The sequence below is a fragment of the Egretta garzetta genome, unplaced genomic scaffold, assembly GCF_000687185.1.
Source record: "Egretta garzetta isolate BGI_Z169 unplaced genomic scaffold, ASM68718v1 scaffold136, whole genome shotgun sequence".
In the NCBI taxonomy this organism is placed as follows: domain Eukaryota; kingdom Metazoa; phylum Chordata; class Aves; order Pelecaniformes; family Ardeidae; genus Egretta; species Egretta garzetta.
In genome coordinates this window covers 1,443,284-1,456,345 of record NW_009260066.1, presented here as the reverse complement: position 1 = coordinate 1,456,345, position 13,062 = coordinate 1,443,284, and the positions used below count along the sequence as shown (strand labels likewise).

Here is a 13,062-nt window from a genome sequence, read left to right as displayed (position 1 = left end):
TTAAAACCGCTGTCTAGCAAAACTCACTTGTTTGCTAAAACTTCTGGGCAGCCTAACATGTGCCCTTGTTTTGACTGAGTGACCTATTCCATATTTTGATTTGAAGGTCTGTTCCATATTCCACAAGGAATGTCTAATCTCATTTTGCAACAGTCTTAAGTGAAGGATTTAAATTATGTTTTGGAGGACATTGCAACAACACAAATGTAAGTCTTTTTATATGTCTGCAGTTCTCATTTTGCCTGGCACAAATAACCCGTAATCAAAAAAAGATGTTTTAAATATAAATAAAAAGAAAATTTTGCTCCACCCTGCCTGCAGATCTTTTGATAAGCTATGACCTTAGATGCTGGACACCTAAGTTGCTTTACAACCAGGCTTCTGAACCGATTATGCTGCCATAAATCTTAGCAGCAGGGTTATCACCATTGGCTCAAAAAAGTCAAGAGACTCACTGATTTTTGAAAGTGGGAAGAATACAGTGGAGAAGCATCACCTGATCTTGCTTTTAGTCTGCTTGCATACCTGCACTGGCCACTGCTGTAAATTAGCTATTGGTCTGGAAAGATCTTTGTTCTGACCCTATAAGCATCTCAGTGTGACTCTTTATTTACACAATACATATCTTTTTCAGAACTTGCATATTTCCATCAGCACTGGTGCCAGTGGTCTGTGCTAACATACCTAAACTGATGCTGCAGTATCTCTTGGAGACTTGCTCATGAAGCTTATCTGCAGAAGAAGGATCTTTAGACACTGCTAATACACAACTGGAGCATCTGGTGTGATCTTGTAGATCCAGCCTCTCAGATCAAGAAGCAGGGAGGATAGCTATGAACAAACACTATTTTATTTTCTCAAAAATCCCTACTGCTGTGTGGCACTATAAAAAACTTCCTGTTATGTTTTGTGAATCTCAGCCTCTTGTGTTTATTTCTCGGACAGCTCCACTTGCTCATAAAGAGAAACCCTCTTCTTACCAGGGTATATATGAGATAATCAGGTTTTGGATGTTTGGGTTTGATCAGAAATTATACTTATAGGTGAATTCTAAAATATGTTTGAACATCTATTGCACTTCTGCTTTGGATTTAATTTGGCTGGTTCTTCTTGTAAAAGCTATCCTTTTACCTACCTTTTTTTTAAAAAAATAACACTCAAAGCTGGCAATTATTGCTTATGATATAACTGGAATGGTGGAACATGCAAACACAAAGTCAATTACAGTATGCTGCTCAGATTTATAAAGAGAACAATGATGTTTTTTTCAAACTAAGAGACCATTTTTGAGGGTCCTGGAACTATAGAAGAGCCAATGTCTCTTTAGTGCATGTAATGGGCAGTCACATGTCTTTTTTGATTTTCTTTCAATTACAAGTTTATAGGTGTGCATGAGACTGCTTTGGTGACAACTGCCTGCCTTTGAGGCCACTGTGGCTTTGAGACCACAAATGTGTTCTTCTATGCATGTGACTAATTTTAGAATCGGGGCCTAAGCTTGTACTTTTGTTAACTGCTGAAATGGAGTTTGGGAGGGGGAGGGAAAGTCCAGCAGGTGTCACTAAACAACCAAAACAGATTTGGGACAGAGGAAAAATAGCCTTTAAATAAGTGTTTTCTCTCTTACTCAGGTAAACAGAATGCCCTGATAATGGGTAGAAAAACCTGGTTCTCCATACCTGAGAAGAATCGTCCTTTAAAAGACAGAATTAATATAGTGCTCAGCAGGGAGCTCAAGTATGTATGATGAATAATAGGCCTTTGAAACAAATAACAAGTCTGCACCTAAAAATATGTGTAGCAAGACACCCTAAAGTTATTCTAAATGTAACATTTTTGATACCTGGTTAGGAAGCGTCTCTGCTATTGGTTCAGAGTGATATCACTACTTTACCTTTAATGTTTTAATTATTATTTTTATTTCTTTTCTCTTATTATTAATTCAGAATATAATTGTCATTACTTTGCACAATAAATACTAGTCCTAGCTCTACACACAAACCATCTGACAATTGTCAATAGTCTTCTGACTCATGTAATTAACTGACTTTCTCTAGTTCCTGGTTAGATTGGTGGCTCCTACTCCCTTTTTTGAAGTTTATTTTTATTAGGATTTAAGGAAGAATAACTAGCCTTTTTCAGAGCTCTCTTCTTGTATCCATCACCCACAGTCATCCAAATATGCTTAAACAAAAATGTCCACTTATAATGGTTTATTGTTTTGGAGGATGTTGGTGGGTTTGGGGCTGAATATGGGGGAGGGGGAGTGCAGGGGATAAGGGCATTATGACTAGTTTTACTGAATTAAATATTAATGTTCTACAATTCAAGTAGAAATCTTAAATTTCTCAGTGACGCTTTTTTAAAAAACATTTCTCAGTGACACTTTTTTTAAAAACATGATGTAAAATTTCAGATCTGTAATTTATAATGCCTCTTAAGTCACAGTTATGATTAAACTGTGATTTATTAAATAATCCTGCAGTCAGATGAGAATTCTAACATAGTTTAGCAGTAACAGGCATTTCGAAATACTTAACTACTGTGAAACATATAGTTGCTTTTGAATTCAGCAAAACACACTCTACGTCTAGATTGTATTGATTATCATGATGAATGGTCCTTTAATTTTTTAGTAATAAAACTTGTTTTTTCTAGGGAAACCCCAAAAGGAGCACATTATCTTTCCAAAAGTCTGGATGATGCTTTGGCTCTTTTGGATTCACCAGAGTTAAAAAGCAAAGTCGACATGGTTTGGATTGTCGGAGGCACTTCAGTTTACAAGGTACATTTATACTAGTTCTAAATTACTCTTTTCTAATTTTCTGTGATGGGATGAGGATGGCTCAAGCTCCTGTTGCTTCTGCTTGAGGAAGTGCCTTTCCTTCACGTGACCCAGCAAACTCCAGTGATTCCAACAGAACAAGTCTTGGAGAGTAAGATTTTGACTCAAGTTATGTGTCCAAGTAACGAAATGTTGCTCTTGCTAATGGTCCAGTGTCCTGCAGTCATTGCGCTTTTGAGAGTTTTTTTTAAATACCTAAATAGTTACTTTTTACACCAAGACCCATATTGTTATGTTTATTTTACTGAGGTAGTAGACTGACCCTGCAGAGGATGTGGGAAGAAAGGAAAAATGATCCAGTGTTTTTAGCCAGAGTATGGTGCTTTATACAGGTATACAGGTAAGAAAAAAGGATTTAGAGAGAGCTGGCAGATGGTGGTGTCAGCAATAAGAGGAGATAGTCATACAACAAAACATAGAACTGACTTTCTCTTCCCATCCAGCAACCAGACGTCCCTGCTGTTCCCACTCCCCAGGCTTCTCTTGGTGTCTAGGGTGTCTTGGTATTCAGGTGTCTGTTCATGTGCCAAAAAGGTAACATGTGCCACTTCCTCCTCAGGGCCATCTTTGCACAGAGAAAGCCCTGTATGAACTGCCCTGTTTTCCCACAAATTCAATAGTCCTCCTGTCGTTAACTAAGATACTAGCTGTGCAACATGAAGGTCTGCAGTAAAACCTGTCCTGTTGTTCCCTGTGTTTCCTCAGCCGTCTTCCTTCCTTCAAACCCTTCCTCTCATTTGCCATTTATACACATGTAAAGTTTAGTCAAACCTCCATGCCTCCACCCACATCCCTAGAGTTGTCCTTTCAGCCCCTACACAGTCAGGGTTCTGCCCTTTAACTCTCAGTTGATTTTGTCTTCTTTTGTTAAGTTCTTATATCATTTGTGTTTATTGTCAAACAGTACCACACAAAAGGTTATGGCCATCAACCTTAGTTCATTTCTTATCAATCAGGAAAATATGGAACGAGAGCAGTGAACATTCTTTCTTTTGTTTAAAAAAATACCAATCAAGAATTGTAAAGCAATTTTTTTATATATATATATAGTAAAGGAAAAGCAGTTCTGCTGTCCTTTAGTCATTACAAGTATGCTGGGAAATACACTCCACTTCTTGTATGGCACTTGGACTTTGGTGCATGATGAAAATGCCATCTTGCTCCAGGCAGCAAATTAGGGCTTATAATACGCTTTGTGTACAGTGTGGGAAAATACATGTTCTGATATTTCTTGCCTTTGTAGTTTGTGCCTTTCATGAACCTCTTGTCTGTGTCTTAGGGAATGCATCTTCTACAGTAAAAAAAGCAAAGTAGTTAGATATTGCTAAGGTTGTAAGAAAAATAAGATGCATATGCAAATAGCCTGTAAAACACTGTTACTCCTCTTCTTCTTTCCTTTTTTTTTTTAAATTTATATTTTATAATCACTTTTGCATGCGGTGAAGTTCACCATGTATTTGATGTCCAAATGCATTCCTTCTGTAATTAAGTGTTATCCTGTAGAAGTTACCTGTCCTTCATTCTCAGCCATTAAAATTCCTGGTTCCAGGCAGTAAGTAGCACGTTTATTTCTGGAGACAGATTCTCATCAGATTGGGCATAACTGCCCAACTGGAGCAAGGAACTAGATTTGGCTTGTGCCTGTAAGGATGCATGGTGTGAGCAGCAGCACTTACCCCTTCTGTGCAGTGTCCACAGTATTCATCTGGTGCTGCAACCAGTGATGATTTTTGCTTGTTCTTCCAGAACCATCTGTGTTGTAGACTTCTAATTTAACTATTTTTCCAGTGTCTGGCTGACATTTTTTTGACTATTACTCACCAATACTTAGATTGTAAATAGGCAGTTTTGATCGAGAGTACTTTTGCAACATATTACTTGTGCTGATCAACATAAGGGAATGAGACTTAAAATTTCAACTTCTTTCCCCCTTTCAAGCATCTACTTGGGACATTTCAAAGGAATTTGTAATTCATGATGGAGAAATCTGGCAGTTTTATACAGATTCCTGTATTCAAACTAGCTTTGTGATCTTAATTAAAAGGTTTTGATGGAAACTATACACCTCTACCAAAACTGAAGGTAGTATTCTTAGTGCCTGTATTAAAGATGCATAAAGGATTACAGGGATATTTCCTTTATACCATGTAGAAATGTGTGGGAAGTAAAATAGTAATTGGTAATTGAGGTGAATAATTTTATTCAGTAGCATTATTTTGATCTTACTACTTCGTACAGCTCAAAGGTTTAGAACCAATTGTGTTTATTAGTACAAGCCTGTGATGGAAAAGTGTCTGTAACTATTTTAGCAACCAAGAGCAACAGGAGTGGTTTGAAACAGGTAATGCTGAGGACATGACATTTCCACTTTAGCACTTCTGGCTGAGCTTGTCCTGTGACCAAGGAGTACACGCAGCATAGTACAGACCTGGGTCTATTCAGGTTAATTCAGTAGTTTATGTGGATCACTATCTCCTTAATGTACAGTGGTCTTTCAGCCAGATCACTACAAAAGGGAATGGCAAGCTCACCATGCACCCATTGCACTTCCTTCAGGAGGGCTGCTTTGACAGCTGGTCACAGGCTGTTGTGGATGTCTTGAAGACTGAGTAGGAAGATGGGGGGTAATGGCATGAAGTCTTCACTGCTCTGCCCTGGTTGATCTGCAACCCTTGGCAGAGGGCTTGAGCTCAGGCTGGTGGCATCATGTTGCTGTGGGGAATCCTGGAGAATAAGAAGGAGATGCAGAATTTATTGATTATGAGGGCGCACAGCTGAGGCCATCTGTCAAGAGCTGCTACAACAGCTTTGCCATTGTCAGACAACACTTCCAGAGTCCATATCATTGTTCAGGAGGGTGACTTACTGTCCTGCGGAGCATTTTGACACCAGCTCCTAACCTTAGCAACTTCTGATCAGTTAATCCCTTTGGGATGGGGAGGTCCACCATGATCAGGGTTGTTGCCACTGAGCTCCCTGAAGAAATCCTCCGAGCCATGTTTCTGTAGACAGTGTAAGGAGGGGACATGTGAGTGATCTTCCAGGCCTTTGCTCCCTTTGGTTTCCCACACCCTTTGTATGTTTCCCATATCCCACCTGGGTTCCAGACGCAAGGCAGCAAGCCAGACAGGTTACCAAAGGTAGCCCGTGAACTGAGGCAGATTCTCACTTGTTTCAGGAGGTTTCCAAGGAACCTCAGACTGAAAAGGGATGCTGGCACCTTCTGTCTGCACAGGGTCATTCAAGATGTTTGAACGTCTGCCTCATCTGAAATAGTGCATAGAGGGGATCCTCTGTGCCTCATGCTGCCCTGCCTGGATACCATGCTGAAACGCAAGCCTAGCTTATCCTCATCCAGAGAGTTGTGCCAAGGTGGAGCATCTACCCAGCTGCCTGACTGCAGAAGGTCACTCTTTGGGACATGGGTGTCCAGCCTGTCCCTCAATCTCAAGTACAGATGGCTGCTGTGCCCTGCCTAGCCTCTAAGAGCTGAGGCAAGCAAAGGTGCGAGAGCATGTGCTCCAGGATGGCATTTCAGGAGGGGATGCTGCCCTTAGTAACAGAAGGGCAAGGATTGGGGTGGAGGCGAGGGACTGCTGCTGTCTACCACCTCTTCCTCGTAGGACTGCGGAGGATAGAGCAAGCCTGACAGTCTCTGAACATTTATAAGGATGCAGCACAGCTGTCTATTGCTTATGGCCATCTGGCCCACTGCCCCTGGGTTCTCAAGGGCACAGATCTCTCCAGGGTAGTTGGAGCATTGCCATATGGTGCCTCAAGTCCTGTGAAGGTGAGAAAGGTGAGCTCTGAACAGGGTGGCCATCCAAGTCCTCATGTAGGTTACATTCATGCTGTGTTCAGCAGCATGACCTGGGAAACTGTCTCTTCTGGGCCTTAACCTCTGCATCAGGAAAAGGTAGAGCAGGTAGATGCAGTAGGCATTTTTATGGGGAGAGGGCAAGCTGAATAGAGTATTGGTATTAGGAAGTGAGAGCAGAAAAGATTGAAAACAGCTCCCACAGTCCACTGAGGGTTCAAAAACTTTGTGCAACCTTCCTCTTCTTAAATGTGATTTGACACTGATCACCTCATGAGGTTTGTAATCTCCTGATGTAGTCACAAGGTAGTACTGTTGCGTCCAGGGAAGCTTTTGGACTTCTCACAGCACAGGTTTACAAGTTTCATTTCTTTGGATCTCAATGTGACGCTGTACTGGATCTTCGGCACTATTCTGGATCTCCTGAGTTCCAGAAGGAGTTGATGTTGCTATTGATTGTATAGATGAGAAAGGAGGAGTGTACAAGCCCAGCAATGGCCAGCAAGTCACAGCAATTACAAAGCCGTTGTGCGTCATGAGAAGCACTCCATGATTTTGCGTGAGCACTTGATGTTTTGAGAGCCGTCTGCTGGCTCATGAGTGGTTGTGTACTGGAAAACTTGTGGTGGTGACTCACTCATTGGTTCTGGCCCTTGAGTCCCTGTTAGTTGTTGGAGCTTATCAGGCATGTTCCTGGAGCAGATTTTCTGGCTTGGTTTCATCCCCAAGAAACTTAATTCATGCACACCAAGATTGCTCCCTGGTACAACTAAAGCATGATGGGTAGGGACAATTGGAAGATTCATTTGGAAACCATGTTGCTGTTATAAGACACTAATGTAAATGCATTCTGTGCAGAGGTATTGTCTCTTAATTGAGAGGTTCAGGTCTTGGCTTTGACTCTGAAAAACAGCACTACCTGCAGATCCTAAGGGAGTCTGCTCAGTATAAATTACGTCAGTCTCTTTTAACTGGATTTAAACTGTGTTTTAAACCGATTAAAAACAGCATTCAGATTTTACTAGGAATAGGAGCTGTAAGTTCAGCACATCGTCAAATATTAAACAGGGACTTAAAGAAAAAAAACAGCAACAACAATACCAGGTGTACATTTACTTATGTTGATGGTATGGTCTTATGATATGTTGTTTGTAGAGTGTTAAATATAAATCTTGCTTTGTAAAAATAACCAAGCACAAATCCCTAACAGTGAACCTACCGGTGGGAAAAAGAAAAACAACCTAGCAACAAAACTAATAAAAAAGATAAAAGAATTGAAAAATTTATATGACTCAGATCCTCATAACCAAGGCCTCTTCAGTAACACCAAAACAGGCTATATGTCAAGTAGGTTTTCACCTTGCTAAAACAAGTTTTTTTCTACAGCATCTCAAACATTTAAAATTGTCTCTTCTAATTTATATGTTCCTACTGAGCTTGTTGCTTTCTCAATGCCACAGAAGCAAACAATGACACTCAAGGTCACATTGCTGAAGTACAGAATTGTATTCATGTATTAAATTTGGAGAAGAAACTTGTAATTTCATAACAGAACAAAAAGTTATTTCATAAGAAGTTTGTTGGGTTTGCTGTGTTTAGTTAACGTCTAGGCTGGCCATAACAGAGAATAGATGCTGGTGATAAATAGCGTTTGGGGAAATTCTTCAACAAAGAGGCTTTAGCTGGAAAATTAAATTTCCAGTAATCTCCAAGGGAAAATTTTATCTAATATTCATGCTCAGATGTCTTCCTATGTATTAGTATTTGACTTACTGTGTTTGGTAATCTACCCCCTTTCATCCTTCAAAGTTATTGAATTATGAAGTTGCTATTCATACTTAGTGCAGCAAGTCTCTCGGAGATGATTAATTACGCTCTTAAATAGAGTTTCTTGACTAAGCATATAAGCTTCACTGGGTTCTGGATGCCCTGAGTGGGTTGTGAATGCCACATTTGCTAAGCTTCGAATCTTTGCTGTACCATAAGGATCACTTCTTTCAGAAGAGAGAGGTATTAACAATTTGAGTCACTAGTTTTACCGTGATTTTTTCAAGCCTGCCAAAACTTTACTAGCTAATACTAATGTACTAAAATACACTAAAATAATTTTGAAGATTACATTTTAGTATGTCTGAATATCCTGGAAACTAGAAAAGATGTAACAGTAATTTTTCTACCCTTCCTGTATATGAGACAAAGTAGTTTTGAGCTGTGTACCTATGGAATGCTTTTAAACTGCGTACCTATTGGAAAAGAGACTAATGCATATGTTACTGTGTTTTTGAAGTGTTGCATTAGGTCTGAGATGTGACTGAGGACTGCAATTCACTTACAAGGGAGCTACGCAGACAGCTCATTTTGCCACGCTCACGTGCTCCACTCTTGCAAGTTGCAGTGCTGTTGCTCCCTCCCAGCAGTCCTCTCCAAGAACATGCTGCAGCCTCCTCTGAGCTGCATGATGCTGTTGACATGGAGGACATCACCCTGCAGGCCCAAAGCTTTAGTCAGCTCTGGAACAACCAGTGCAAAAAAACTGAGCACTGCATTGTCTTCTTCACTAGTTCTGTTTTAGAGTGAACTAGTTAGTATGGCTTAATCCTGTCAACATTTTTGAAAGCTGGTAACATAACCTTGTGTAAAGTGAAGACTGAAGGTTGTCGTGTTTGCACTGACCATATCTTCTTTCCCCGTCCCACTGAGCTCATGACAGTGTTACTTGATTGCGCACATTTGTAGTCCTGGGCAGTTGTTTCCAAGGAAGGTTACTGTCTTCCTGGCGTATATGCAAATGTAATTCTCTCCCTTCATTACTGTAGTGTTACAGAATCCTTCTTTACAGGAGAATTATCCCATGTGTAGTTGTGTGGCTTTGTGTAGTTGTCTGAACAAAAAGATGGGAATGGGAAGATAATTTTCCTCTATTCCTGTGACCTTCTAGGTGGTTTTGAGAAAGGGTTTGAGCACTCTTAGTGCAATTTCCTAATATCTCTTTATATAAAAGTGGCAGGATCACAGCGTTACAGCTGACAGCAGTGTCCTCCCATAGACATTTGTGTTTGGTAAAAATACATCCGTGACTATTGTAGTCACACCTCCAGTGGCCGACACTTCTTGCTTTTACCTAGTTATAAATAAAATTAGAGAAAACAGAACTACAATATTAGCAGTGGAGCTGTGGCTTAACTAATAATTTATTTTAAAAATTTAAGAATTTTCTTTTATTTAGCATCTTTATACTTTCACAGACTTAAGAGGGACATATCCAGCCTTTGCAGTGCAGTCTTCAAAATAAACTCAGAGGATTTTTAATGTGGAAAGAAAAGTGTAATATTGCTATTAGTCCTCAACAAGCTTTTTGTGTGCTCATTCTTGTGAACAAACATATTGATTTGACATTCCTCTGGGAAAAAACAATGACTACAAAAGGTTAATATATGAGTCAGTTGCAGATACCAGTCATGCAGCTATGAAAGGTTGTTGCTTTTTAAGTTCTTTTTCAAAGATGCTTGCAGAGATCATAGAGGAAAAGATTTAGAAGACCGTCTTTTAAGACTAACACACAGAAAAGTCTAGTGCCTAAGTGTATCTGTTTCTGCAAGGTCAAAATTGGCAGGCTTTTCAATAATGGTCATAGAAGAATTTTGTTGCGCTTGCCTTTGTCCCTGGCAGAGAACTGGTGATGGGAGTTACCACAATGTATCCTCCCTCACTAGGCTTAGCCTTAGTGGCTTGGAAGGAAAGGCTGTTCCCTCCCTCACTAAGCTGAGCGCTAGCAGTGTGGGAAGGAACGATTTTTGAAGGTGTTGATTCTCCTGGTTATCACCACAGCCCTCCTAATAGCCAAAGTTTAACTTAGGCATGCCATTTTACCTAGGTAAGATGCCGAATTTTGAGATCTTCAGCTGTGAGATCTTTTTAATGTATAAAATGCATTTTTAATACTCTTGTGGCTTTAAAATGCCGCTTGCCTGTGTGATCCAAGGTATTTTAAGGGTTGAAAACCAGAATGCAAATAAACAGACCTTTTTTTTTTTTTTAATTCACTCTTTTATAACATTCTCATATTTTGTTTGGATTGGCAGTGTTGTCTAGAAAGACACTTGAAAAATAAGTGACTCGCATAGTTACTTGGGCTGTTTTAGGTATTTTATATCATCGGTAGAAGGTGAGAAAGCAGAAGCAGTGTGTGTGTGTCCTAAAACCTGTGAATCTTTAAATGACTAGAAATAATTGGTCCCTTCTGCAGCAATTGGTTGCTATGCCTGCTAGTTTACACTGGTTTGGTGATTAATTTTCCATATAATATGTCCAAAACTACTCATAATACACAGCTGTTCTTTGTTGCAGAGCTTCGGGGCTGTTTTAACCTGTGTTCTACAAAGAGAAACTAATTCAAGGCAGTGGTCCTGCACATGCAGACATAATCTAATCTTGTATGGCTATCAATCCAACGCAGCTTGAAATTATGGGGAAGACGATCCTTAGGTCATCTCCTTTCTGCTTTCTGCTTCAGAAGCAGGCCTGCCAGGGATTTCTTGGAAGTGAGCAAAAAGACGAAGGCATACTAAAACCTTTTCACAGGGTTATGAAGATATATGTGAGTAATAAAGGGCTCTGGTTCACATACAGGGTTGACATACCTGCAACAATAGGAGGGATCCTGACACCTCAGCTCTCCTATCCTCCTTCTCTTGTGGGAAGTCATCTCTGCTTGAGGAGTGGTTCTGGTGTTTTTGAAAGATCAGCAGCCACGTTTTTAATAGGCTGTGCTTTAACATGAACCAAAAATTAGCATTGCTTTTCCCTGTTGCATCAGGCTGTGATATCTTAAAAGGTTCGGTAGCTGCTACACAAAGAGGTGGGCCTGTTTGGAGAGCAAACACATACGCAACTCCCAAGGGAAACCAGTGCACGTACGAATGCAGTCCAAGGATAACTGGATGGATTATGAGGGAAAAACACAGTAATTTAAAATTGTACCAGGAATTACTTTGAAACCCAGTGTGGCAATGGAGTGAGGGTAACATAATGGCCCATTTACAGAAGCATGAGCTCAACAACATTATCATCCAATTTTAAAAATGTCTTCCTCTTGCCCTGGTACAATTATTTCCAACAGGTCCTCTCTTACCTTTTCCATGACATGCATTATCCTCACATTTACAAAATACGCAAAACCAAAAAAGGCAGTACTGATCTCCTGCTTACTGTAAATGGTTTGCCTGTTGAGTATTGTGCTAACTTTCCACAGTATTGCCTGATCACTAGAAGTATACTTAGTTACTGCACATTCTGTTTAAATATCCGAGATTAATTACATGTATACATTCATGTTATATGTTACATTAGAACAGCGTCATATGCACCCTATTCGGTTCATTAGAGTGAATGTGCATAATGTAGATTTCTTTGATTAAATTGAAAGTACGTCAACATTCTATCAGATCAGTACTATGCATCCTCTAAAAGGTGGTGAAATTGATAGAGTGGGCTGGACAGGGCAAGAATGAACTGAATGTCAGTGAGGACCTACCTTAATCCTCATGGAAATGCCAGAGTTGTGATAAAGCTCCTTCCCCATCCTGCCAGGTCCATAGCAGGAGTTTGCAGAGGCGGTGTCAGAGTCCAGTCCTCTCTGAACAGGTTCCTTTAGAGACTCCACGTGTGGAAGGTTTCATGTTTGATACAAAATTTACTTATCTGAAATTTTCTGAAGTCACTATCATGGAACATGGAGGACCAGATGCTCCCAAAGGGACGGGAGCTGGGACCCATGGGCAACAACCTTGACTGGCATGACAGGGATTTAATTAAGTTTTAGTTAGGCCAGGGCTCGTGGTGATGAGACAGGTCCACAGGGCGGGATCAGGCCCCATGAAGGTAACCAGAGTCAGACAGCCCTGGGTTGACTAGATGGGGCCATGAGGACAGGCCAAGGCCAGATCAGGATGCCAGCCCATGATATGATTCAACTATGTACTTAAATCCCAATACAAGTGAAAATTACACTTAGCAGAGTAAACCAACTGAAATAAAAAGTCCAATCACTTTACAAATGTGTTTCTCCTTGCCCGTTACTGCAATATGCTCACTGTCATGATGCTGGGCGTTCCCAGCTGCTGAGAAGGAATATGTGGGTTGAAACCAGCTCAAGCCTGTTGCTTTCCTCCGAGTTCTTTTTGTTTGTTGTTCAGTTTTCATGGGCCACATACACACGCAGACCCCCAGAGCTGGTCTGGGTAACTCAAGAAGCATTTACACTTATTTTTTATTAACCTGGGGACAAACAGTTACACAGCTGGTTCCCTCAACTGATGCAAACATGGACCTAGAATGGAGGTCACCTTCTGGTCCCCTTTGTGCTAAGTTCAGCTTTCTTAGCACTAGCTGTGGTCAGTCA

General features: G+C 40.4%; 1 protein-coding gene across 1 annotated transcript in view; it reads left to right on the top strand.

Annotated features, from left to right (window-relative positions):
• The window catches only part of DHFR (dihydrofolate reductase), an 18,003-nt gene that overhangs the window by 1,150 nt on the left and 3,791 nt on the right, over positions 1-13,062 (top strand). Inside the window, exons 2-3 of the mRNA XM_009641144.2 lie at positions 1,632-1,737; positions 2,659-2,785. Coding sequence (XP_009639439.1) covers positions 1,632-1,737; positions 2,659-2,785 — 233 coding nt within the window. The remainder of the gene's footprint in view (positions 1-1,631; positions 1,738-2,658; positions 2,786-13,062) is intronic.